Below are 26,790 nucleotides of genomic sequence, written 5' to 3'. Positions count from 1 at the left end.
GGTCCATACAGTCACAAAAATGCCCAATTTATGTAGATTTAATTCTATTTTACTACTTTACATGCACCAAAATTAGTGTTTAAAATGTTCATCTTCTGACCCCCATAACTTTTCGATTTTTCCACATACAGGGTTATATGAGGGCTCAATGGTCTGTAGTTTTTATCGGTACCATTTCTGTTTTGATGGGAGTTTTTGATCACTTTTTATGAATATTTTATGCTGTATGAACTGACCAAAAATGCACAATTTTGGACTTTGGTATTTTATTTTACATGTACATGCAACCAGAAAAACTACTGAACTTTCCTCACCGAAAAGAGGTCAGTAAAAAACATATATGCTGTGGACAGATGTATAACATGTGAATTACAAAAGTGCTAAACTCGCTACAAACACGCAAGATAACCATAAAACTGTGGTACCGGAGTACCCCTTTAATATCAAGCATAGGTCCGATCGGCGTGCTCGGCATTAGCTGTGAGTCCTGACTGCCCGCAGCAATCGGGACCCACCGGATTAAAACCGTTCTTCACTCACGAAAACATTTTATACCCTGTTAAGGGGACCAGGGTGTACAGGTATGCCCTCGGTCCTTAAGTCCCAGGACGTGAGGGCGCACCTGTACGCCCTGTGTCCTGGACGGGTTAATGGTGCCCGTACACCTTCAGGGTAGGGTCAAAAATTGCGCATAAAAAATGCTGCATGAAATATGCTGCGCATTTTGCTATGACACACACACACAGGGCTGCAGTGGGGGAAACCTTTGTGTCTGCTCATAGCAAAATGTGCAGCATATTTCCCACAGCAAGAAATATTATACGCATGTGCATTATACACATGTGCTGTATGGTTTTCAAGCGAAATAATCATTCGTTTAAATTTAATATTGTTTAACGATTGTTTATCAGACAGTTGACAAACTTAACTAAAAAAAAAGAAATTGACTATGCTTGAAATTATCAGGTGGCAGTCAGATGAAAGACTGTTTGAGAAGGCCAATATAAACTAAAATGTGTATGACTGCATCTGTGTAATGATTCTTCAATGGTCGTTTAATCATCAACCTACTTTTATCCAATGTGTATGGCCACCTTTAGTCACATATTTGGGGGGGGGGGGAGGGTCACTATGGATTGGACTTAAGGTTGTCATTCTTTAATTTTCTGCATTTGTACATAAACAATGTACAACCAAGCAGAGGCATAGCTTGTAGCTTCTGGGCCCCTGCAACAGGGTCCGTATGCCATTTATAATACTGGTCTCTTGTGGGGAAGATGTGTTTTGGGGCCCCCTTAGGCACCAGGGCACCAGTGTGACTGCTACCTCTAAAGCTTCGCCCCTGCAACCAAGTATGTTGAAGGCAAACACAAGGAAAGTTTCCTAGTTAAACTGATCCATAGACCCCCATATGCCCAACGAAGGCCAAATAGTGTGTAATTTTTGCCTTGGCATAATTTTTTTTTTGCATATATGAGGCAGGGCCTGCTGGATGGAATAGTGCGGACCTGCTATTCCATTGAGCTTTATTCCATAAGTGTGAGTAGTGTGAAAGGACATAACTTTAAATGTTTTAGTGTTTTCATGTTTTTTTTTATTTTTTTCGTTTTTTTGTTCTTGTTTTTTTTTATTATTTTATTGACAAAGCAAAAAAAACGTCGGCAGTACAAATTATGCGTTAGTAAGGAAAGTTGTACAAAGTATAATTGCAGGGATATTGCAATCAATAGAAACGCATAATGATCAGCACTTGTGTCTTCCCTAATAGAGATGAGCATAATCTGGCCAACAGCAAAAGAAATATAGCAAACACAATTGTAATTAGAACAAGAACAGAACTCATCAATTACCTATTCGCCCTAGTATCTATCAATGTTATAAAAAATGGTGGAAGGGAAACCTTGTTGCTTGGCGGGGGTGTCCCACAGGAAGGTGTAGTGAATCTTGTAAAGCACATGCTACGTGGGTCCTGTTCTCTATCCAGTCATACAGAAAATGCCTGTTGGCCCCACTGTTGGCCCGCCACATCCAATGATCAGCTGGGTGAACAATGCCTATGTGTCTGCATAAAGAAGTAAGCAGTGGGGACAGACATAGTGTCAACAGCAGTGGATTGGGGGCAGCCGAGTATGTGTTTTAATTTTTTTCCTCACCACCCTGAGTACTTAAAGGGGTACACCGGTCCTAGACATCTTATCAACTATCCAAAGGATAGGGGATAAGATGTCTGATCGCGAGGGTCCCGCCGCTGGGGATATGGCGATCTCTCCTGCAGCACCAGCTTGTCATCAGCCTCACGGAGCGTAGATCGCTCCATGTCTGATGACTCACTTAAGAGGTGCCGGAGTATCGTGATTTCACATGACAAGTGGGTGCTGCAGGAGAGATTTCTCATGACAGTGGCAGGATGCCCACGATCAGACATCTTATCCCCTCTCCTTTGGATAGGGGATAAGATGTCTAGGGCCAGAGTACCCCTTTAACATAAAAATATTTTCCCTGACAAGCACTTAAAAATAAACAGGCACTGGCTACTTAGGAATAATCTTAAACAAGTGAAAAAAGTAAGCCCATTAGATTGAAAAAAGATATGGTAAACATTGGAAGCTTCAAACTAGCAGGGAGAGTGTACAACCAGCTTCCCACAAATCTGCATTTGTTCATTTGGAAAAATGTAATGCACAGCAAACTCTAGTCGTGGGTGATAATGAAAACGCAACACCATTTATTAATTTTAAAGACTTATACACTGCCCTAGAGACTCCTCGAAGGGGAAGAACATGCCTGAATTTCACCATTCAGTGCCACAGGCAGTAAGTGAGAGAAACTAAACAAGTACATCCCAAAGGGAGATGAAACGCCTGCAGCTTCTAATGACCTTACATACTTTGCTGAAGAATTTTTGATGTTGTAATTTGTTAATATTTTTAAGACAATTCCTGTTTTAGTTTGCTCAATAGTTAAAGACCTCATGTTTTCAAGCAGATCATCAAAATAAATCAGACGCTGCTCAAAAAAATCAGTTCAAAACTGCAACAGTTATAAACACCTGATTTTATTTTTTAACTTACTAAAATTTAAATTATAAATAAAAATATATTTGTTTAGCAGTGAAATAGCAAACAGAATATTAGCTGCAAAAGTAAAAGTAGTTGATCCTGATCTAATGACCAGGATTGTGACCATGGCACCTAAGTGGCTAACATAGAAAAGGGAGATCCCTCTATCAGTATATCGTGGCTTCTGCATGGCAGCTGAGGGGCGCTGATGGGTTACCATGGAAACTAGGGCCTAAGAAAAAAGGCCCCTGGGTTTGACATGGACATGACATAAGTATGCAATGGAAGTATATGCATTTTTTCTTTACCCCCTTAAGTTTTTTTTTTTTTTTTTGCACTTTTTGCACGTTTTTAAATCCTCACTTAAAAATCATAATGCTTTTAATTTTCCACCTACAGACCCATATGAGGGCTAAATCTATGGCAAAACCAGAAAAATATATATATATTTGTGGGGCAAAAACGAAAAAAAGAAGAAAAAAAAATGTCATTTTGTAACTTTTGGGGGCTTCCGTTTCTATGCAGAGCACTTTTCGGTAAAAATGACACCTTGTCTTTATTCTGTAGGTCCATATGATTAAAATGATACCCAACATATATAGGTTTGATTTTGTTTTACTCCTGTTAAAAAAAAGTATAACTTTTTGCACAAAAATTAGCAGGTTAAAAATTTCCTCTTCTGACCCCTAGAACTTTTTTATTTTTCCGTATACGGGAATGTGTGAGGGCTCATTTTTTTGCACCATGATCTGAAGTTTTCATTGGTACCTTTTTTGCTTTGATGAGACTTTTTGATAATTTTTTATAAATTTGTTTAGGGTATACAAAGTGACCAAAAAATTCAAAATTTTTACGTGTACGCCATTGACCGTGCGATTTCATTAATCTTATATTTTTATAGTTTGGACATTTACACACGCGGCGATACCACATATGTTTATTTTTATTATGTTTATATATTTTTATATGGAATTTGGGAAAAGGGGGGTGATTAAAACTTTTAATAAGGAAGGGGTTAATGTGTGTGTTTTTAAGCTTTTTTTTTTTATTTATTTATTTTACACTTTTAGTCCCCTTAGAGGACTTTCAGGAAGAATCATTATGTGGTTCCATAGAACTACATTGATCTGTGTGCTCTGTGCTCGATTGATAAAGCATGCTCCTGCCAAGCTTTATCATTCACAGCACAGCAGCTGACGTGGAAGGAGAGGTAAGCCCTCCAGCTACCTCAGAAGTGGATCGCCCCCTGCGATCGCGCTGTGGGGGGGCAATCCACCCCATTGGACCACCAGGGAGCAGCCGCTGTCAGCTTTGACAGCAGCGATCTAAAGGGCTAATAGCCGGCCACTGCAATCGCTGCATGTCGGCTATTAACGCCAACCCCCAGCAACAGGAATCAGCTGGGGGTCGGCCTGTATGGCATGGGCTTGAGTCGGAAGCCCACGCCATACCTGCTTAACGACACATGGATGTGTATACACGTCCATGATTGTTAAGGGGTTAAGCTGGGCAACCCTTTTAGCCACATGCACATGACATTTGGGGAAGAGCTTGTTCTAAGATTTTTTTTTTTTTTTGGGGTCCCTGTCATTCAATTTAAAGGAGTAGTCTCTTGAAAATTATCTTCAGTCCGTTGTGCCTGGGATGCAAAAAAACCCCCCAAAACTTAAACTCACCTTCCTCTGTTCCACCATAGTACTGCTGTTCGGTCCTCCAGTCCGGTCTCCTACCTTCTTCTGTGTGCATGGACCGTCACACTGCGCTCAGCCTATCACCAGCCGAGGCAGGACATCCCTGCAGCCGGTGCAAGGTTGAGCGCAGTGTGACGATCCGTGCAGAGAGAAGAAGGAAGAAGACCGGATTGAAGGACCAAACAGCTGTAGCGGCACTACGGGAGAACGGAGGAAGGAGAGTTCAAGTTTGTTTTCTTTTTTAAGCCCGGGCACAATGGACTGAAGATAGTTTTTAATAGACTACTCATTTAATAACATGGCCTTGTTTCTTTTCTACAGTTCTAATTTGTTTCTAAGAAAAGATCCTTCAGATTTATTATAGCAAGGGAAACACCATTAACTGATTTCACTTAGATTAGAATATTACTTTAAATAATACTTGCTTACAGATCAGGATAGGAACTTGAATAATTACAACATTCAACCTTTATTTTTTCTATTTTAAAATCATTCTTTTCAGTCAAAACAATCAAGAGTGTTGCCACAAAATTGCAACTCCTGTTAAATGATAATGATCACCATCACATTCATCAAAAAGAATGCATCTGATTTATCTAAGGGTGCCATGTTGTTTGAAAATCACACCAATTTTAAATTGGCTTAAACTGCCCCAGAATCTTGCACTAGAATTCTAGCGCATTATTGGGAGCACAATGTTGTAAACCACATCCATTTTGCCAAGGCCCATCCCCTTTTGTCAGATGCTGGGAAAAGGTGCACAAATCACGTAAAAATTATAGCACATTAACAAAATTAAAGGGGTACTCAGGTGAAAAACTTTTTTTTTTAAATCAACTGGTGCTAGAAAGTTAAAGAGATTTGTAAATTACTTCTATCAAAAAATCTTAATCCTTCCTGTACTTATTAGCTGCTGAATACTACAGTGGAAATTCTTTTCCGTTTGAAACACAGAGCTGTCTGCTGACATCATGAGCACAGTGCTCTCTGCTGCTATCTCTATCAATTTTGGAAACTGTCCAGAACAGCATATGTTTGCTATGGTGATTTCCTTTTACTCTGGACAATTCCTAAAATGGACAGAGATGTCAGCAGAGAGCACTGTGCTCATGATGTCAGCAGACAGCTCTGTGTTTCAAACGGAAAAGAATTTCCACTGTAGTATTCAGCAGCTAATAAGTACAGGAAGGATTAAGATTTTTGAATAGAAGTAATTTCAAATCTGTTTAACTTTCTGGCACCAGTTGATTTAAAAAAAAAAAAAAAAGTTTTTCACCGGAGTACCCCTTTAACCCCTTAAGGATTCATGAGGTACCAGTACGTCATGAGTCCGCTCCCGATCTATAACGCGGGGCCACGTCATAGCGGGTCGGGCCTGGCCTCTAACAACTGACGGGACCCGTGGCTAATAGCACGCGGCATTGATCGCGCTGCCATGCGCTATTAACCCTTTAGACGCGGCGTTCAAAGTTGAACGCCGCGTCTAAAGTGAAAGTATGCCGGTTAGCTCAGGGAGCTGTTCGGGATAGCTGCGGTGAAATTGCAGCATCCCGAACAGCTTACAGGACAGTCGGAGGGTCCCATCCTGCCTCCTCGCTGTCCGATCGCCGAATGACTGCTCAGTGCCTGAGATCCAGGCATGAGCAGTCAAGCGGCAGAATCATCGATCACTGGTTTCCTATGAGAAACCAGTGATCAATGTGAAAGATCAGTGTGTGCAGTGTTATAGGTCCCTATGGGAGCTATAACACTGCAAAAAAAAAAGTGGAAAAAAAAGTGAATAAAGATCAATTAACCCCTTTCCTATTAAAAGTTTGAATCATCCCCCTTTTCCCATTTAAAAAAAAAAAACTGTGTAAATAAAAATAAACATATGTGGTATTGCCGCGTGCGGAAATGTCAGAATTATAAAAATATATAGTTAATTAAACCGCATGGTCAATGGCGTGCGCGCAAAAAAAAAAAAAGTCCAAAATAGTGCATTTTTGGTCACTTTTTATATCAAGAAAAAAATTAATAAAAAGCGATCAATAAGTCCTATCAATGCAAAAATGGTACCGCTAAAAACTTCAGATCACGGCGCAAAGAGAGGACAATTTTCAGAAGAGGACAATTTTAAACGTATAAATTTTCCTGCATGTAGTTTTGATTTTTTCCAGAAGTACGACAAAATCAAACCTATATAAGTAGGGTATCATTTTAATCATATGGACCTACAGAATAAATATAAGGTGAAATTTTTAATAAAAAATCTACTGTGTAGAAACGGAAGCCCCCAAAATTTACAAAATGGCGTTTTTTTTTTTCAATTTTGTCTCACAATGATTTTCTTTTCCGTTTCGCCATAGATTTTGGGGTAAAATGACTGATGTAATTACAAAGTAGAATTGGTGGCGCAAAAAATAAGCCAGCATATGGATTTTTAGGTGCAAAACTGAAAGAGTCATGAATTTTTAAAGGTAAGGAGGAATAAACGAAAATGCAAAAACAGAAAAATGCTGAGTCCTTAAGGGGTTAAAGGGGGAATTCTGGTTAAGGAAAATGTATACTCTATCTATAAGGGATTGCGGGGGTCTGACCACTATGAGAGAGCCTGAGATACAAGAGTACAGCACAAGTGTTTAAGCTCTCTCACAGAGATGCATGGAGCAGACGTGTCGACACCCGGAGATTGAAGGGTGTCCAGTCGGACCCTCTGCAATTAGACACTTATCCCCTATCATTTGAATAAGGGACAAATTTTCCTAAACTGAATTACCCCTTTAAATCTGCCTAGTGTGCTTAAATTTCAATTGCAGAAGCCTTGAGGTTCTTGTTATACACAAAGTCATAAGCCACAGTTTCCAACCACAGCAACTCATATGAAACAGTTGAAGGGAGGTAACAACTATGCATGTGTTTGTCATTTATTTGTGACAGAAGTTGATGTGGTTAAAAAAATTTGGTGCATGACTGTATATATAACAAGAAGATGCAGAATATAAACACATTTTAAACTAGCCTCATCAGTTAGCACATATCACAGGAAATACCACTAGTTCCAGAAAGGGATGCTCTGAAGGAAGACAATCATTTTCAAATCAACTGGTGCCAGAAAATGTATCAGATTTGTAAAATACTTCTATTTAAAAATCTTAATCCTTCCAGTTGTGTAGTACCCCTTTAAATAGAAAGTTGTGTAGTACACCTCTAAAAAGAAAGAAAAATACACACAAACAATAAAAAGGAGGTTTCTTGAGATTTAGGGAGGGACTTAAAAAACTAAATTTTTAGTGCTGTATGGCGATCCAGCGATCATTCTTTTCCTAATGATTTGTGCAGTAGAAAGAGCAAATGTATGATTGAAACTTAGTGAACTTACCGTATTTTTCGCCCTATAAGACGCACCGGCATATAAGACGCACCCAATTTTAAAGGTGCAAAATCTTGAAAAAAAAAGATTCTGAACCCAACAGTGATCTCCAACCTGCGGACCTCAAGATGTTGCAAAACTACAACTCCCAGCATGCCCAGACAGCCGTTGGCTGTCCAGGCATGCTGGGAGTTTTAGTTTTGCAACATCTGGAGGTCCGCAGGTTGAAGACGACTGGTATAGGAGGTAATACTCACGTGTCCCCAACCCGTCACCGCTGCCCTGGATGTCGGGATGCACGCTCTCCGTCATCACGTCGCTACGCGCGCCGCTCCTATTGGATGACGGGACAGCGTGCGCGACGACGTGATGATGTTGAAGGAGAGCGCTGCCATGCAGGGGATCCCGGCACGGAGCAGACACCAAGAAGGAAGGTACGGTCCCTCTCGGTGTCCCGTAAGCTGTTCAGGATGCCGTGATTTCACCGTGGCGTTCCCGAACAGCCCGACTGAGCAGCCGGGTTAGTGTCACTTCCGCTTCAGACACGGTGGTCAGCTTTGATCGCCGCGTCTGAAGGGTTAATACAGGGCATCACCGCGATCGGTGATGTCCTGTATTAGCCGCGGGTCCCGGCCATTGATGGCCGCAGGGACCGCCGTGATAGGCGTGTGTATTCGCCATATAAGACGCACCAACTTTTCCCCCCCAGTTTTGGGAAAGAAAAAGTGCGTCTTATGCGGCAAAAAATACGGTAGTTGCCAAAAAATTATACATTTGTGACTGGAGGCAAAGTTCACAATACCATGAAAATGACCCATCTGCCATTGCACAACACTAAAAATAAAGGTCCTGTCCTCACTGGCACCTTGTGAGAGTGAATTCTGTAAGGATGAAGGATTCAGTGTAAGTTTAGAAATAAATCCTTTTCCAGCATACAGGTTAACTTTTATCGTTATTAATGTTAACGTTTCTTAACATCATTGATATTCTGGTCAGATACAAACCCCAAGGCTTTTGACATACTTTCAGAAACCCACACCTCTTTCTCCAGAAGTTCCCTGGAGCCTCACCAAGGCATCCAGCACAGTGAATGGCACATCAGATGTGTGTAATGGAGAAACGTTAAGTCCGTTTTAGCTTAGCAGAAACTTATTTTTTTTGTGGAGGAGATAGCTTTAATTATTTATGCGTATTTCATTTTTAACACATACATTTGAAGTAGATATTACAAGATAGATCGGCATAAATGTTGGATAAGGTGTGTAGGACTTATTTAAAGATTGCTGTGTGCTCTCGCTGCAAAGCTCCATGACCTCTTCAACCGTGATGTGCTTTTTTCTTTTTTCCTTCACTTCTCAGCTACAATATATTCCCAAATATTCCCTGGTGTACTCATGCAACCAGATAGCACAGAAAAAGATGCTGAAAAATCCAAAAGCACGATCACAGGCAGATTTTTTTTTCCATTGCCTTCATCCTGCATAAGGAGAGGAGCTTACACTTCAAATGAGTAATTGGATTTTCAGAACTGCAAGTGGGCTTTCTGTGCCTGTTTAGTCAAGACGGGGCCACAAGGTAATGATACATCTGCCACGATGCAACAACCTGGCACGTCTACTGTCAAGAGTTGAAATCATAAAGGAATAAGCTGTCGTTAACAGCCTCTTGCTGAACACTGGAGCTGTCAGACTATTGTTTTCCCTCTCCGGTATGGGGGCTGGTGTGGGCTTACAAAACCTGTCAGCTCTGTAAAAATAAGCTTTTAACCTCTGATTTTTCCACTTCTTCATTTTTATTACTTCAGCATCCTTCCATGGGTCTTACCATAAAAAAGCTTATAATTCCACATAGGCAATTAACGGAGCTATTAACAATAGAAGCAAGATGTGTAAAAATAAAGCCTCATAAATGGCTTCCATCCTTAAAGAGCATTAAGACAAAAATAATTATAATTCTTCAACAGCTTAAATGGTATTTACTTGCTAGAAATTATACCTTTGCTTAACTTGATTTTGCAATTTTTTAAATATAATTTTAACATACAGTGAAAATGTATGTAATTAAAATTTCTGCCAGGACAACCCCAGCTATGGGTTCCTGACCTATCTAAGGAGGAAATTCAATTAGAAGGATTGTTAATAATAACGTGACTGTAGTGCTTTAGAATAACTATAGGATAAAAACATTTCTTTTGTCATATGTGAGAAGGCCTTCCATTAAAAAGTTTATTGAAAGGTAAATGTAAGGCCTGCAATAGCTCATAAATAGAGACTAGGTCTTATTTCAGCGTGTACAAATTTTGTCTCACTGTCTGTTGAAATAAAGATTCTGAGGGTTGATTGACAATGCTGTGTCTTACAGAGGGTGGAAGTGACCACTGGAGAGCAGAACAGGTAATGTTTTTTTTTACTCCCTCAACAACCACTTTAAAGGGGTATTCCAGGCCAAAACTTTTTTTTTTAATATCAACTGGCTCCGGAAAGTTAAACAGATTTGTAAATTACTTCTATTATAAAATCTTAATCCTTCCAATAGTTATTAGCTTCTGAAGTTGAGTTGCTGTTTTCTGTCTAACTGCTTTCTGATGACTCACGCCCCAGGAGCTGTGCAGCTCCTATGGGGATATTTTCCCATCATGCACAGCTCCCGGGATGTGACATCATCATTGAGCAGTTAGACAGAAAACTTCAGAAGCTAATAACTATAGGAAGGATTAAGATTTTTTAATAGAAGTAATTTACAAGTCTGTTTAACTTTCCGGAGCCAGTTGATATATATAAAAAAAGGTTTTGCCTGGAATACCCCTTTAATTCTGTTCACATTTATAGGTCTTGCCTACCTAATAGAAAAAGTAATAAAAACCTTTTTGAAAATTAAAAATGTGTACATATTTAGGAAAACCAGTGAGAGTCCATTTCCATAATGCAGAACTTCTCAGTGCTCTCCCTAAAGCATATGTAAGCACTTCAGAACCAAGTTAGATTTGTGGAAAACTGAAGAACCCAACAAGGACACTGAATGGGCACTACACACATAACTGATGGGAGATGCTTCTCATTTAAACTAAAAAGGAACTGTGGCCAACCCAAAGAAATTAGACTGCTTTACCACTAAATAGATTGGTGAGACATAATCAAACACCTTTTCACCCTCATATCTTTGGAACAGAAAAGCATATCTAAAATTGTTAAAAAGGTGTTTGACAGTAAAATCTTCATTTGATTGGGTGGTCCACAGGTCTTCTTTGATATTGAATAAGAAATTTCAGGGAATCATAGTGACAATCCTATGAATGGCATAGCCTTGTATTATTACATGTTCACTGACGTTTTACAGTGTGAATGCCAATAGTTTAATTGTTGATAACAGTGAGGGTTTTCCAGTCAAACCTAAGACAATCAGCTGAATAGCCCTTTAACCATTTATAGGTGTACTCCACCACTTAGACATCTTATCCCCTATCCAAAGAATAGAGGATAAGATGTCTTATCGTGGGGGGACCGGCCTATGGGACCCCCTGTGATCTTCGGGCACATATATTTTCAGAACGTCAGCTTCGGGCTGCCATGCTCGTGACATCACGGCTTGCCCCCTACATTTATATCTATGGGAGGGAGCATGACTGCAGTGGTCTAGTGAGCACTGCCGTCACACCCGCTCCCATAGACATAAATGGAGGGAGCGAGGCATGACGTCACAAACATGGCCACCTGAAGCCAGCGTTCTGAACATAGATGTGCCAGCTCAAAGATCACGATGGGTCCCAACCGCTGCTAGACAGACAGATCAGACATCTCATTCCCTATCCTTTGGATAGGGGATAAGATGTATAAGGGTGGATATCAGGCTATTTGCTACAGATATAATCAGATGTTATAATATGAAAGATATATGAAAGATACAACAAGTGTCCGCCATATTGTATAGAGTCTTGGAAGGCCAAAGTATCTTTCTACAAATGTGTATTCCTTTGTATGTTGGCAAAGGTGTTATCTATTCTAAGAGAAATGTAGACAGAAACCAAGGGGTCTGGCAAACAAGTCAGACTATGGTCTGTTGGCAGTTTTACAAAAACAATGACAAAGTCTTTGAGAGTGAAACTCATTGTCTCCAATGAGGGGTCTGATCTTTACACCAGGATATATGTGTGTGCAGATACACTGGTTTTCATTGATGTATTGTATTCTATTTGTCTTTATCTCTGGCCATTTATTTGAGATGCCTGAGAATTATTAATGACATTGTTTTGTCTTGGATTATGTATATACAAATGATAAGGTGGCCACAATAGTCTTTTGCATCTCTAACACAATTATAGTAAATGAATGTTTAGCTGTGATGTCATGTAACTAGAACATGATTTCCATACACACACACACCAGTCATCATTGGATGACATTATATTTGTTTGGGTGGACCCTTTAGAGAGGAAACTGGTTAAAAAGAATGAGAAATAGGAGGATCTTCAGGAAGGCATTCCAGGGAGGCTCAACACAGTAGGGAACCCCATCCTCATCAGTGAAGGATCACAGAAATTCCTAGAGGCTACCTGAAGGGGCGGAGCCATGTAGAGTCAGGGGGAGAGCTTTATCCTAATAATTTCTGATTCTGAATCTGATTACCGGTTATTGACTATAGGCATTTCCATGGACCCCAGGCAGCTATCTTTCTTTTATCCAGAAGTACTATGCTTACTCTCGGTAAGATACACAGGTTTCTTATTTGATTGAAGTTTCCTCCTTTTTAATGTGGATGGAATTATGTCATGTAGCTGAGCAGACCTGGCTTAGGTATAGTCTCAATTCTGAGATGGTAATAGTAGTTTATAAGCCACACCCCCTTCTACTACAGATGAAAGGGCAGAGTCTTGTGGGTATCAATGCAATCATATTGCATATTAGCATAGTCTAATGGGATCTTCCTCTGCTCCACAACATGATATAATTCCCAAAAGGAAACTTAATGTACGTCTTCCTAATTAGTAGTGTACTATAAATTATATAATTAGTACCGTATCTTACTAGAGATACTTGTGGTTAGAACTGGGCGGGGTTTACTCCCATTTTATATATGTAAAATGCCCATACAATATCATGTAATGTGATGATCTCTATGCAAAGAAATACTGATATCTGAACTAAGCTACTTCTGTGACTAAGTTTATTATTATTAAATTACTTATTAATATCATTGGTTTATATCTGACATGACGTCATTGATATTCTTTATATAATTTCATTGATATTATGGTCTGTTTTTATTACCAGATATGGTGAATTGCATTGTTTGTATACTTTTGGTAATTCATTACCATAATTAATGATTCATTAAATAGTTATTACCCCGACACTGAGTACCCCTTTAAAGACGCAGTGATTTTTTGTTGTTTGCATTTAAATATTTTCCTCCTCGCCTTCTAAAACCCATAAATCTTCCAATTTTACATCTATAGAGCTTGTTGTTTGCCGAACTAAATGTACTTTGTAAAGCCACCATACTACAAAATGTATGGTGAAGCCAAAAAAAAAAAAAAAAATATTTGCAATGCACTTTTTGTTAAGTCTGTACGGTTACAACAATATCATATTGATACAGAATTTTTTTATTTTACTAGTCTAAAAAAAAAAAAAAAAATTTGTAAGAAAATTAGTATGCTTAAAATTGTCCTCTACTGACCTCTATCTGGGACATTTATCATTGTTGCTTTGGTAAGCGAGTTCTGTAGTAATTTTTTTTTTGCTTTGCTTTTGCTTATGTGTGACATATTTATCATACTATCCCAGGGGGTTGATAAATTTGGCTTACATTAGCAAAAACCAATAAATCCCTTTTGAATACCATTTTTTAGCACACATAAGCAAAGACCAATAAATGACTTCAGAACACCAATTTATAACCTCAACTCAAGCTGTAAAAAAATTGTGCGATATTATATATCTATATCTAATATCTATATCTATATATATATGTGTGTGTGTGTTTATTACATTTTAGTTAGCACTTTTTCCCCCCTAAATGTACTAACCTATTTTATTTATTTATTTTTTTCTCCTTTCAGATTCATGTATGCAGAGGACTACTTCGGATTTGGTGGAGTATGATGATCAGCATTATTTGGTTTATTATTAATAAAATGGTTACCAAGGGCTTGTGGGGGGGGGGGTGTTTTTTTGGAATAAAAGCTTTTTAAACGTGTTGTGTTTTTTTTTAATTTACTTTACAGGCTTAGTAGTGGAAGTCGTCTTGTAGACGGAATCCATTACTAAGCTGGGGCTTAGCGTTAGCCTCAAAAACAGATAGCGCTAACCCCTAATTATTACCCTGGTACCCAGCGCCACCAGGGTGTCGGGAAGAGCTGGTACCAACAGGCCCAGAGCATCAAAAATGGCGCGCCTAGGCGGTAACAGGCTGGTGTTATTCAGGCTGGGGAGGGCCAGTAACAATGGTCCTGGCCCACCCTAGTAACGTCAGCCTGTTGCTGCTTGGTTGGTATCTGGCTGAGAATGAAAATATGGGGAACCCCACACTTTTTTTTTTCATAAATAATTAAATCTATATATAAAAAAAAAAACATGCATAGGGTTCCCCGTATTTTCATTCTCAGCCAGATACCAACCAAGCAGCAACAGCCTGATGTTACCAGGGTGGGCGAGGACCATTGTTACTGGCCCTCCCCAGCCTAAATATCGCCAGCCTGTTACCGCCAAGGCTCAGGAGCGCCACTTTTGACGCTCTGGCCCTGTTGGTACCGGTTCTTCTAGGCACCTCTGCGGTTGTGGGAATGGGGTAAAAATTGGGGGTTAGCGCTACTGTTCTTGTGGCTAAGGCTAAGCCCTAGCTCAGTAATGGACTCCGTCTATAGGACAGCTTCCACTAATAAGCCTGTAAAGTAAAAAAAAAATAAAATAACACATTTAATAAAACTTTTATTCCAAAAAACACTCCCCCACAAGCCCTCAATAACCATTTTACGGTAATAACATTAAATTTAAAAAAAAATGCTGGTCATCGACGTAGTCCACAGGATATGCGGCTCTGAAGTGAGTAGAAAAAAAAAAAAAGCACGGAAAATAGGTTAGTACATTTATTATCCCCCACCCCGCATGACTACAACTCCCAGCATGTACTCACTGTAAGAGCATGCTAGGAGTTGTAGTCATGCGACAGTGGGCTTGTGGGAGATGTGCAGGTGGGTCACGCCTGGACACTTGCTCGCACATCTCCTTCCACCTGCATTGCACGACTACAACTCACAGCATTCCCTTTTAGTAAGGAATTGTTGGGAGTTGTAGTCGTGCAGCATGGACGGGAGATGTGCGGGCGGGTGTCAAGCTTGTCACCTGCCCCTGCCGCACGACTAAAACTCCCAGTATACCCTTACAATAAGGATATGCTGGGAGTTGTAGTCGTATCACGAGGGCGGGTTGTCACCTGCCCCGCAGCACAACTAAAACTCCCATCATGCCCTTGCAGTAGGGACATGCTGGGAGTTGTAGTCCTGCAGCACCGACAGGAGATATACGGGCGAGTGACAAGCTTGTTACCTGCCCCACCGCACGACTGCAACTCCCAGCATGCCCGTACTGAAAGGGCATGCTGGGAAATGTAGTCACGCAGCATGTAACAAGTAAGCAAGGGAAGCTGGCGCTAGTGCGCTTCACTTCCTGGCCGGCAGGGAAAGAAAATGACTGTAATTTCATATTAAATTTGAAATTGCAGTAAACTCTGCGGCTCAGTTATATGTTAAAAGGAGCCTGGGCTGGCATAACTCTGCAGCTACCTGGGACTCCCGCAGCCAGTGGTACACGCTGAGGGATGTCAGGGACTGCATCGGCACATCTCCCGGCCCGACTGCAGGAGCCCCAGGCGACTGGAGAGTTATGCCAGCCCGGGCTCCTTTTAACATATAACAGAGTCGCAGAGTTTTTCTAGTCCCAACTAAGATTAAATTTCCCACCAGGTCCTGTGATTGGCTGCTCTGTCCCGGCCAATTACGGGACTCAGCAGGAAATGTGAAATTACAGTAGGGATTAGAAAAATTCTGCGGCACCGAGGTATGTTAAAAGGAGCCCCGGCTGGCATTACTCTGCAGCCGCCCAGGCACCACCTGCTTCTATACCCGCTACCCTAACTTAATGACGGGGACACTGCTTCACATCTGCTTTACGTCTTTCACCAGCCCGCGCGCCACATCTACCGCCAGCTACCTGCTTCAAGATTAAAACTCCCATCATGCCCTGACTGTACGGACATGCTGGAAGTTGCAGTCTTGCAACTAGTGGAAGACAGATGGTAGTATGTAAAGCAGTTTCCCTGTCATTAAGTTAGGGTAGCAGGGATAGAATCAGATGGAGCCTGGGCGGCTGCAGAGTGATGCCAGCCTAGGCTCCTTTGTACAGTTATATCATATTTCCTGCTGGAGCTGTGATCACGGCTGCCAGGCGGAAATAAAAAAATTTGCTCTCCAAAGTTGTTTTGTAAGCCAGGTCCGGGCTGGCCTACATTTACGATGTTTTGGAGGAGTTGTGACTTTTTGTGCGACTTTCGCAGTGAAAAATGTTATTCACTTTGGTAAACTCTTTTGAAGCTTTTTGCCTACAGCCAAAAATTGCACAAAAAGTTGCATAGGCGCTTATGCGACTTTTTGTGTGACTATTATAAGCAAAAAAGAGCTCTAAATCCCTTGATAAATGTCCCCCTATAAGTTAATTTTTTTGGATAATTTTTGTGCTTTGATCTGTAGTTTTTAATGGTACCATTTTAATGGTTTTGTTTTGATGAAACTTTTTATAAATTTTTTTCTGCTATATGAAAAGACCAAAAAAGTGCAGTTCTGGTCTGCACTTTGGTACATATTTACATCTACGCTATTGATCGTGAGGTTTTTAACTTTATATTTTAATAGTTCAGACATTTACACATCCAGCGATACCACGTTTATTTTAATTTTTTTTAATATAATGTTATTTATAAAATGGGAAAAGGGGGTGATTAAAAAAGTTTTATAGGGGGTATACACATTTAATACTTTTTTTTAATACCATTTTTTTTTTTTTTTTTACATAGGGGGCTATTACATGGAATCTTTTGATTCCTAACACTGTTCAATGCTGTGCTGTTGCACAGAATTGATCAGTGTTATCTGCTCTCTGTTGTTCTAGCCTCCCAAAGCAGGCTAGAGCAACACAGAGAAGATTGGATGGCACGGAGACAGGTAGGGACCCTCTGGCCATCATGTAAGGTGATCAGGACCCCATGATGGTCCTGATAACCCTTAGCAACCCTTAGTATTGCTGGCCGATCGACTTTGATTGTAGGATATAAAGGGTTAATATCCTCGCTGAAGGCTATTAGCTGCAGCCCCTAGCTGTTGATTACAGGCGGGGACCATGCGGTAGAGTGCGGGATGACATCACAATCCCACTCCGTACCCATACATACTGGGGAGGGAAGGGGTTGGGCAAAAATAGTGCTGCTTCTCATGTACACATACAGGGCAGCTTAAAAAATTATCTTACAACATTATTATAGGTTTGTTTTTTTAAAAGATATTAAGCATCTCATGGCCAAAAGCCATACATCATCACAAATGTGTGCAGGTTTCTGCGGTTAAGTTGCTAATCTGACTGCAAAGGGTTCAGCTAGTTAGGTGTTAAAAAGCAGCATTGTCTGTCACCCAGTAACCTGCTGCATACTTGCATTTTATTACCAAACTGAACAAAATTCAAAGAATAAAAACCTAAATTTTTAGATCGTATTCACTTACAATAGCGTTTCAGATAAAATATGCACTTACTTCCATTGCTTTCTTGATGTAAGGTATTTGTGTTCCGCTGTTTAGGTCCTCATTTATTATAAGTCTTCTTGCCCACTGTCCTGCACGGACCACTCCACTGCCATGGATTAACACCAGCATTTTATCTGCATTTGTCAGTGCATCCTTGCTCATAAAAATAAAACTCTTCGGTTCAGATTCAGTGGCATCTATCTGAAAAGGAAAGTAACACACATGTATTAAAAAAAAAAAAAAAAAAGCATAATAATATTCTTTACATATTTAATAAAATATGTTATTCCTTATGTGGTAACATAAAATGTATATGCAAATTCTGTGTGACATAATTCAAAGTTTATCTCTACTCAAAAATTGAAATGCTCTAAATAGTGTTACTTCCTTAAATTTTGCCTACATGGATATCAACATTGACAACATTGGCCTTGACAACTAAACCACTGGCATGAAGGACAGAGAACTCCACTGTAACTAACAAAGCAGTTGGCAGATGCAATATTTTCTATTCTGTCTGCCAAATGTCCTATTTCTGTGCTGATCAGTGGTCAAGATGTCAAGACCAATACCATCTCTGAAAGATAAGTATTTAAGGAAGTAACAATTTTTGGGAGATACAGTGTTCCATTTGACCAGTCAAAAGCCAAATTCTCAGTTCTTGAACAGAGTTTCACTTAAACTTAGGGCTGTCCAATGTCCATTAATTTCTTGATCAATTGTTCAACTGAAATGAATTTTGAAAATGGGTAAAGGAACTAGTTGTGCCATATGGCTCCTTCTTCACTTACAGTCACTCACTATGCAGGATATTTTCACACAGCAGTTTAAAAATGATCACATCAACTCAGCTTCATCTTTTGTGTTCTGTAATGCTCTTTAAATAAGTAAAAACATTTTATCTTTGATATTCAAAAGTTCATGCTTACAAGAAACATCCATGGTGAGCAAGTTATCCCTCAGTGTTATCCTCTGCGCTCGTACCAAGGCACTCTGCAACTTTCTGGGGTCTTCCCTCTTAGGGGCATTACTATAAGGGGAGTTGAAGAAACAGTCGTACTTGGATTTGGGCCTGAGGGGGGCCCCAAGGCACTCCTGCCCCATGAGACATTCACTTTAAAGGGGTACTCGCTGCTCAGCGTTTGGAACAAACTGTTCGTAACTCTGGAGCCGGGAGCTTGTGACGCCATAGCCCCGCCCCCCTCAATGCAAGTCTATGGGATGGGGTGTGACAGCTGTCATGCCCCTTCCCATAGACTTGCTTTGAGGGGGTGGGGCTTGATGTCATGAGGGTGTGTGTCTATGACGTCATGAGCTCCCCGCACCGGCTCCAGCATTCGTTACAGTTTGTTCCAACCTGGCAGACAGTAATGGACATGCTTAGGAAGGATCTGGGGGATTGTCTTGGGGATAAATGGCTACATAAAAGGGTTTTTCACCTGTACAACAAAAAACATTATATATTTGCTCAAATGTCCATGCGGACTCACTTATGTTGGCCAGACAGCTAGAATGATTAGAACAAGACTACCTGAACATAAGTTTGTTATCAGAAATTTTTAAGTACTGAGAGAAAAGATGAAACTACGAGTTTTGGAGAGAGTACAGTCGCAAGACACTTTTGTGAATTTAAACATCCTATCACTACTCTTAAATGGCTAATTTTAGAAGAGGTACCAGTGCAGGTTAATGAGAATCTGAACAAAAGACTAGAGATGAGCGAACTTACAGTAAATTCGATTCATCACAAACTTCTCGGCTCGGCAGTTGATGACTTATCCTGCATAAATTAGTTCAGCTTTCAGGTGCTCCCATGGGCTGCAAAAGGTGGATACAGTCCTAGGAGACTCTTTCCTAGGACTGTATCCACCTTTTCCAGCCCACCAGAGCACCTGAAAGCTGAACTCATTTATGCAGGATAAGTCATCAACTGCCGAGCCGAGAAGTTCGTGACAAATCAAATTTACTGTAAGTTCGCTCATCTCTACAAAAGACGTCTGTTACAAAGAGAGTGTTTTTGGATTACTGAATTAAATTCTGTCGTTCCGTACGGCCTTAATGAGATATGTAGTTTTAAAGCATTTCTTTGATATGTTATAACATGTATTTTTGCTACAAAAAGTTTTACATGCGTTTTTTGTAAATTATACTTCTCTATCTGAATGGTAGCTTACTCTGTCTCTATATAATACTCCCTCCCTCTACACCTGGTATACATGCCTAAGGGGGCACGCCCCCGAAACGCAGTCGCGTCCCAGGTGTCGAGCAGACGGAAAATTTGAGCTCTGTGTCCGTTACAAGCTTTGCTCCACTTTGTTATGAAGATTTCTACTTGAAAATGAAAATACATTTCAAAAGATTTGGAAAACGATCAGCCTAATCGTGAGTTACTACCCTGCTGGGTCTTTAAACATGGACATTCTTTCATCTATTGTCTAGCCCACGGTGTGAACTATATGTTGTGAGATTACCATAACACTGTGGCTAGCTTTTTGTGAACTTGTATTTCCTGTGACTTTTCTTTTTTTGACTACAAATCCCACAATTCCATTTTCCTCCCTCCCACACATCAGCTACCCCACCCATTAAAACATAAATGAGCTGATTCCATCAAAAGACCTGTGGTTTTCAATCAAGGTGCCTACAGCTGTTGCAGATTGATCTCTCTCCCACCAAGCGATCCCTCCACCATTGAAGCAGACAGGCTCCCTGTGATCAGCTTATTAGTGGGAAAAATCTGAGACAACAGTCATTTTGTATGTGGATAAAAATAAATATTGGGGTGAAAATCACAGAAGAATTGTGAGAAAACCGTCACACACCGGTACAGACACTATATTATGAACTACACTAACTTTACAGCCCCTGTAGCATAGTCAAATAAAAAAAATCCTAGAATACCCCTTTAATGAAGGCCTTCTGACACTTTACATGTTATTACAATTTATCTTAGATGCCTCTATTAGAAACCTACTCTAGCCTTTGGATTGGTGCACCCTAGCTGTAGCCCATAAGTCCCCCTCTTAGGAAATGAACATCACTGTAAGTGCTACACCAAGTAACCATTAAAGGGGTTCTCCACTGCCCTGTCTTCCAGAGCTCCGCTCGCAGCGTCCGGAAGTTTATTACTCCGGACGCTGTGTGCGGGCTTCCTTGTTCGAGGCCACCCTCTCGTGACGTCACACCCGCCCCCTCAACGAAAGTCTATGGGAAGAGGGCGTGAGTAATAAACTTCCGGACGCTGTGAGCGGAGCTCTGGAAGACAGGGCAGTGGAGAACTCCTTTGATAGAAGCTAAGATTAACTTCTTAAGGACCAGGGTTTTTTTTGTTTTTGCACTTTCATTTTTTCCTCCTTAATATTAAAAAATCATAACTCTTTCAATTTTGCACCTAAAAATCCAAATGATGGCTTATTTTTTGCGCCACTAGTTCTACTTTGTACCCAAAAATCTACGACGAAACAGAAAAAAAAATCATTGTGCGACAAAATTGAAAAAAAAAAACTAAATTTTGTAACTTTTGTGGGCTTCCGTTTCTACGCAGTAAATTTTTTGGTAAAAATTACACCTTCTCTTTATTCTGTAGGTCCATACAATTAAAATGATAACCTACTTATATAGGTTTGATTTTGTCGTACTTCTGGAAAAAATCATAACTACATGCAGGAAAATGTATACGTTTAAAATTTTCATGATCTTTATGAACTTTTTTTTTGCAATGTTATAAGTCCCATAGGGGGCTATAACACTGCACAAACTGATATTTTACATTAATCAATGGTTTCTCATAGGAAACCATTGATCAATTATTCTTTCGCTTGACTGCTCATGCCTGGATCTCAGGCACTGAGCAGTCATTCAGCGATCGGACACCAGGAGGAAAGGTAAGGGGACCCTCCTGCTGTGTCACAGCTGTTTGGGATGCCGCGATTTCCCCGCGGCCATCTCGAACAGCCCCCTGAGCTAACCGGCATTGTTTTACCTTCACTTTAAAGGGCTAATAGCGTGCTGCACCACGATCAATGCCACGTGCTATTAGCCACGGGTCCCGGCCGTTGTTAGACCGGGCCCAACCCGCTATAACGGACGTACCGGTATGTCCTTGGTCCTTAAGGGGTTAAGAACTGAACTTGTCTCTTTCTTTATTTACAACATCCTTCTTCTGTCCCATCAGTCTGTGCGTCAAATGAGAGATGACTGAACCAAAACACACACAGGTGAGCTGGACATGCTTATATCTTTGAGAGCATTAACAGCAGCTGGATCTTGTCTGTACATGTCATTTACTACAACCTTTCCCTGCGTGGCTTATCCACACACATTTATTTAATTAATAATTTTTTCCCCAAAAAAGATTAAGAATAAATATCAGTTTAACTATTTTTCCATCTTTCTTTTACATTTGAATGGTTTTTCAATTTCTCCATGCCGCTAACAAACATAAAGCACTTTTCAGTCCAGTTCGCATACGCACATTCACCTTCACCCTACATCCCTTTGTTTCAGCTGTCAATGCCCCCTGGTTTTGCACTTCCAATGCTCATTGAAGATTACAGCCCAGCTTCTTAACATTATTCTATTCTCTGCACAACAAATTATTTCCTCTGACATTTTAAATTTTTCCATTTAAAAGTCCTAATTAAAACTTCATACAACAGCAATTTGTCTTTTCACTGTGGTAATTCATTAAACAAAGCTTTCACTGAGGAACGTCCATAAAGGTCAGGGCTGAGCACAACCTTGCTTTATCGACAAATCAACCAATAATGCATTTAGTCCTAAGAGCAGCAAGACTACATAAAGCAATTTGTATCTATTAAACCTGCACAGTATGATGTGGGTTAACAAACCCCTTGAACTTTAATCTGCTCTTTAAAACCAATATAGAAAACTTAGAAGATCCAAGGACATTTCAATATAAGGAAGTCACCCCTTAAATGTTGGTTTGGTTATATTGATGACATCTTTTAGAGTAGCGTAAAAACACAAAATAAACACAAAAGTAATTGTATTATCAAAAGAAGTGACAGCATGGTCTCTGCTCAGGTTTGTAGACCTTTCGAAAGATCTTTAGAAAGAAGCATATGAGATCTACTAACCAAATGTAGATATGTGAAAGCCCACCATACAGTTGGGGTTTGCACAACCCTACTTACAAGAACAGCTGCTACCGCAAACTGGTACTCTACAAAGGACCCCTTAGGGAGATGCGGTGAAGCATTGTGCTACTACAAGAAAAAGGGAAAAAGTACTACTAGTGACCACATTATGTCCATCCCAAATGTATACTGTTACTTAGCAGGATTCAAAAATGGATCAAAAATAGTCCCTAGAAGACTACATTCAGTCCATTAAATTGAATAGGCCCGCTAGGAATATATCATGGTACGCAATGGCATACCTTTACTACATAGTATACTGGTGAATTATCAGAAAAACAGCATGTGATTGAGCCTAAAAGCCGCAATAAAGGTGTAATTGGTTTTTTTCTCACGTTCTCAGAATAGTCAGGAAGCCAAGAAGGAGGGAAGGAGGTCTGTAAGGTTTCTAATGTGTTTGATGGCAAAAACAGTGCTGCAGAAACAAGACTAGTTCATACATGTTATCTGCATGTTTAATAAAATGAGGCTAGCTAGTAAGATTATATTTTTACAATAAAATAAATGTAGGTTTGCCAACAATTACTAATGGAGCAAACTAAGACTAGTTTGTTTGCTTACAAAATGTTACCTTGCTACTTTAATTCATGACATGTAACAATGAAAAAGTTCAATCAGGCAAGAATAACAAAAAAAAAAAAAGCAAGTTCTACAGAGCAACACATACAATACACTACATTACTACAAATGCACACTGATCTGAGCCACCCAATTCAATAATTACTCTGCAGTTGAAAAGGCATTAGACTTGTTTTTGCTTTCATCTTCTCCCATTATGAGTATAATGGGTTATAAATCAAGTATCCATCTTTGAATGATGCAGGGTAGGAAGGAAGAGAAAGAGAAAAAATTCATAAAGGGTCGCAGATTACTGGAAACATAAAGAGAAGCTAAAAGGAAAGTCCACAGAGGTGTCCAACCGGGTTATTTGATTACAAAAACTCAATGTTACAAAGAGCACATCGAAATGTTCAGACCCTCGAAAAAGAATTTACATTTATATAGCATCTTCCATTTGTTTGGCTTCTTTACATTGCATTAAAATCTGAAGCCGTATTAAGAAGGATTCTTGTTCTTCATGAAATTAGTCACAAGCACCTGCATGCAGCCCCCACAAAAAATGGGGGTTTCTTTATGCAAGGACTACAAGGCAGGAAATCCTGTTGACCTCATATTTTTTTTACAGTGCCTAGCTTTCTACATCCATCTTACGTCTGTATTGTTATCATAGAGCAACCCTGACCCTGCACCTTAACCCCTTAAGGACCAGGGGGTTTTCCGTTTTTGCACTTTCGTTTTTTCCTCCTTACCTTTAAAAAATCATAACCCTTTCAATTTTGCACCTAAAAATCCATATTATGGCTTATTTTTTGCACCACCAATTCTACTTTGCAGTGACATCAGTCATTTTACCCCAAAATCTACGACGAAATGGAAAAAAAAATCATTGTGAGACAAAATTGAAAAAAAAACAAAACCATTTTGTTACTTTTGGGGGCTTCTGTTTCTACGCATTAAATTTTTCGGTAAAAATGACACATTTTCTTTATTCTGTAGGTCCATACGATTAAAATGATACCCTACTTATATCGGTTTGATTTTGCTGTACTTCTAAAAAAAAATCATAACTACATGCAGGAAAATGTATACGTTTAAAATTGTTATCTTCTGACCCCTATAACTTTTTTATTTTACCGCGTATGGGTCGGTATGAGTGCTTATTTTTTGCGCCGTGATCTGAAGTTTTTAGCAGTATTTTTTGTATTGATCAGACTTGTTGATCACTTTTTATTCATTATTTCACGATATAAAAAGTGACCAAAAATACACAATTTAGGACTTTGGAATTTTTTTGCGCGTACGCCATTGACCGTGCGGTTTAATTAATTATATATTTTCATAATTCGGACATTTCTGCACGCGACTATACCACATATGTTTATTTTTATTTACACAGTTTTTTTTTTTATGGGAAAAAAGGGGGGTGATTCAAACTTTTAATAGGGGAGGAGTTAAATGATCTTCATTAACTTTTTTTTTTACTTTTTTTTTGCAGTGTTATAGCTCCCATAGGGACCTATAACACTGCACACACTGATCTTTTACATTGATCACTGGATTCTCATAGGAAACCAGTGATCAATGATTCTGCCGCTTGACTGCTCATGCCTGGATCTCAGGCACTGAGCAGTCATTCGGCGATCGGACACCAGGAGGCTAGGTAGGAGACCCTGCCCGAGTCTAACAGCTGTTCGGGACGCCGCAATTTCGCCGCGGCAATCCCAAACAGCTCCCTGAGCTAACCAGCATGGTTTCACTTTCACTTTAGACGCAGCGTTCAACTTTGAACGCCCCGTCTTAAGGGTTAATAGCGCGCGGCACCGCGATCACTGCCGCGCGATGTTAGCCACGTCGTGGCCCCACGTTATAGAAAGGGAAAGGACTCAGGACGTACCAGTACGTCCTTGGTCCTTAAGTGGGTAAAGGGGGCACCTTAAAGGGGCATCACTCTTAGATACACTGAAGTGTGGAGGTCCCAAATCAAGTCTACAGAACGATGCCTCGGTCAGGATGGTTCATATTTAAAAATATATATATTAGAAAATATCAGTATAACTACATTTTGTGTTTGCCAGTCACTTTTTTGAATCGCTGTCACATAATTGCACATTATAAACAGAGATTTAGTGTGAAGGAGATTAAACGTTAACATTTAAGTTGGTTCTAGTCCACGGTCGTTAACGGGTTACGCTGGTTCTATCTAAAAATGTACCTACAAAGTTTAACTTAGACTGCACCAGTGTTGCTTTAAAAGGAGTGTTAATTTAGTCCATAGTCTTCACAGATCTCATGTACAAGAAAATTGTGGGCAAACGTCAGGACGGATCTGGCCAAGGTAGGGATCATAGGAATCAGCATCTCCCACACTATGCATCAGTACCTGTGGTTAGTGCGGGAGCAAACATGTGACAGTTTTCCTTTTTTAGTACCACCGCACCATGACGTACATTTATGTCCATTGTTGTTAAGGGGTTAAACAGTAAACATAATGGATGAAATGTAGGTTGGAAGTAGAAATATTTTACCAATAAAACAAACTCACCGGTAAATACACTTTCTGTAGATCACAGTCTTTTTCCAATAATTCATAAATGTGCTTTGTTATGATCTGTCATTAAAAAAACATTGTTAAAATCAGAAATGACAAAAGAACTCATATAAAATAATTATAACAAGTGGCGAACACATAGATTAATGCTCCACATTTAAATTCAAATACTGTTTCTGAAAAATATGCATTTATTACGGTAATTAATTTATTTTTTATAACTAAAAAATAAGCAAGGAGAAAATATATAATAACTGTGGTCAATCTTTATACATATGCAACCATGATGTGGTTTATCATTTCTAACACCTTTGTATAATAAATAAATAAAATTACATGCGTGAGAACATTACAGAATTTAAGAAAAACTCCTTATTTTCTAGGAGCCATAACAGGCTCTGCTTCCACTGTGTCGCTTGTTCCTTTTATACAGGATTCACGACAGATAAAAAGATAGATTTTGGTAAGTCATGTACTGGAGCTACACATATAGGCAGGAATAATTACTTCCTTATGCCTGTTAGAAAAAAAGTCAGGGTACAGTAGACCAATATGTGGAATCTTTGCCATCCAACTTACAGAACAAAACAAGCACTGAACAAGCATGCACAATGATAGCTACTCATAGCACAA

The 26,790-nt window shown here is 39.7% G+C and overlaps 1 protein-coding gene across 9 annotated transcripts in view; it reads right to left on the bottom strand.

Moving 5' to 3' along the window:
- FAM172A (family with sequence similarity 172 member A) overlaps positions 1 to 26,790 on the bottom strand; it is a 525,562-nt gene that overhangs the window by 433,708 nt on the left and 65,064 nt on the right. For all 9 annotated transcript variants that reach the window (XR_008847615.1, XR_008847616.1, XM_056538171.1 and 6 more), the window contains exons 5-6: positions 26,152 to 26,217; positions 17,899 to 18,090 (exon numbers count right to left, since the gene is read on the bottom strand). Coding sequence is in view for 7 of the 9 variants with exons in the window: in XM_056538171.1 (XP_056394146.1) it covers positions 17,899 to 18,090; positions 26,152 to 26,217 (258 nt within the window). In the remaining 2 variants the exon portion in view is untranslated. The remainder of the gene's footprint in view (positions 1 to 17,898; positions 18,091 to 26,151; positions 26,218 to 26,790) is intronic.

The sequence above is a fragment of the Hyla sarda genome, chromosome 1 (assembly GCF_029499605.1).
Source record: "Hyla sarda isolate aHylSar1 chromosome 1, aHylSar1.hap1, whole genome shotgun sequence".
Taxonomy (NCBI): domain Eukaryota; kingdom Metazoa; phylum Chordata; class Amphibia; order Anura; family Hylidae; genus Hyla; species Hyla sarda.
This window is presented reverse-complemented; position numbering and strand designations above follow the sequence as displayed.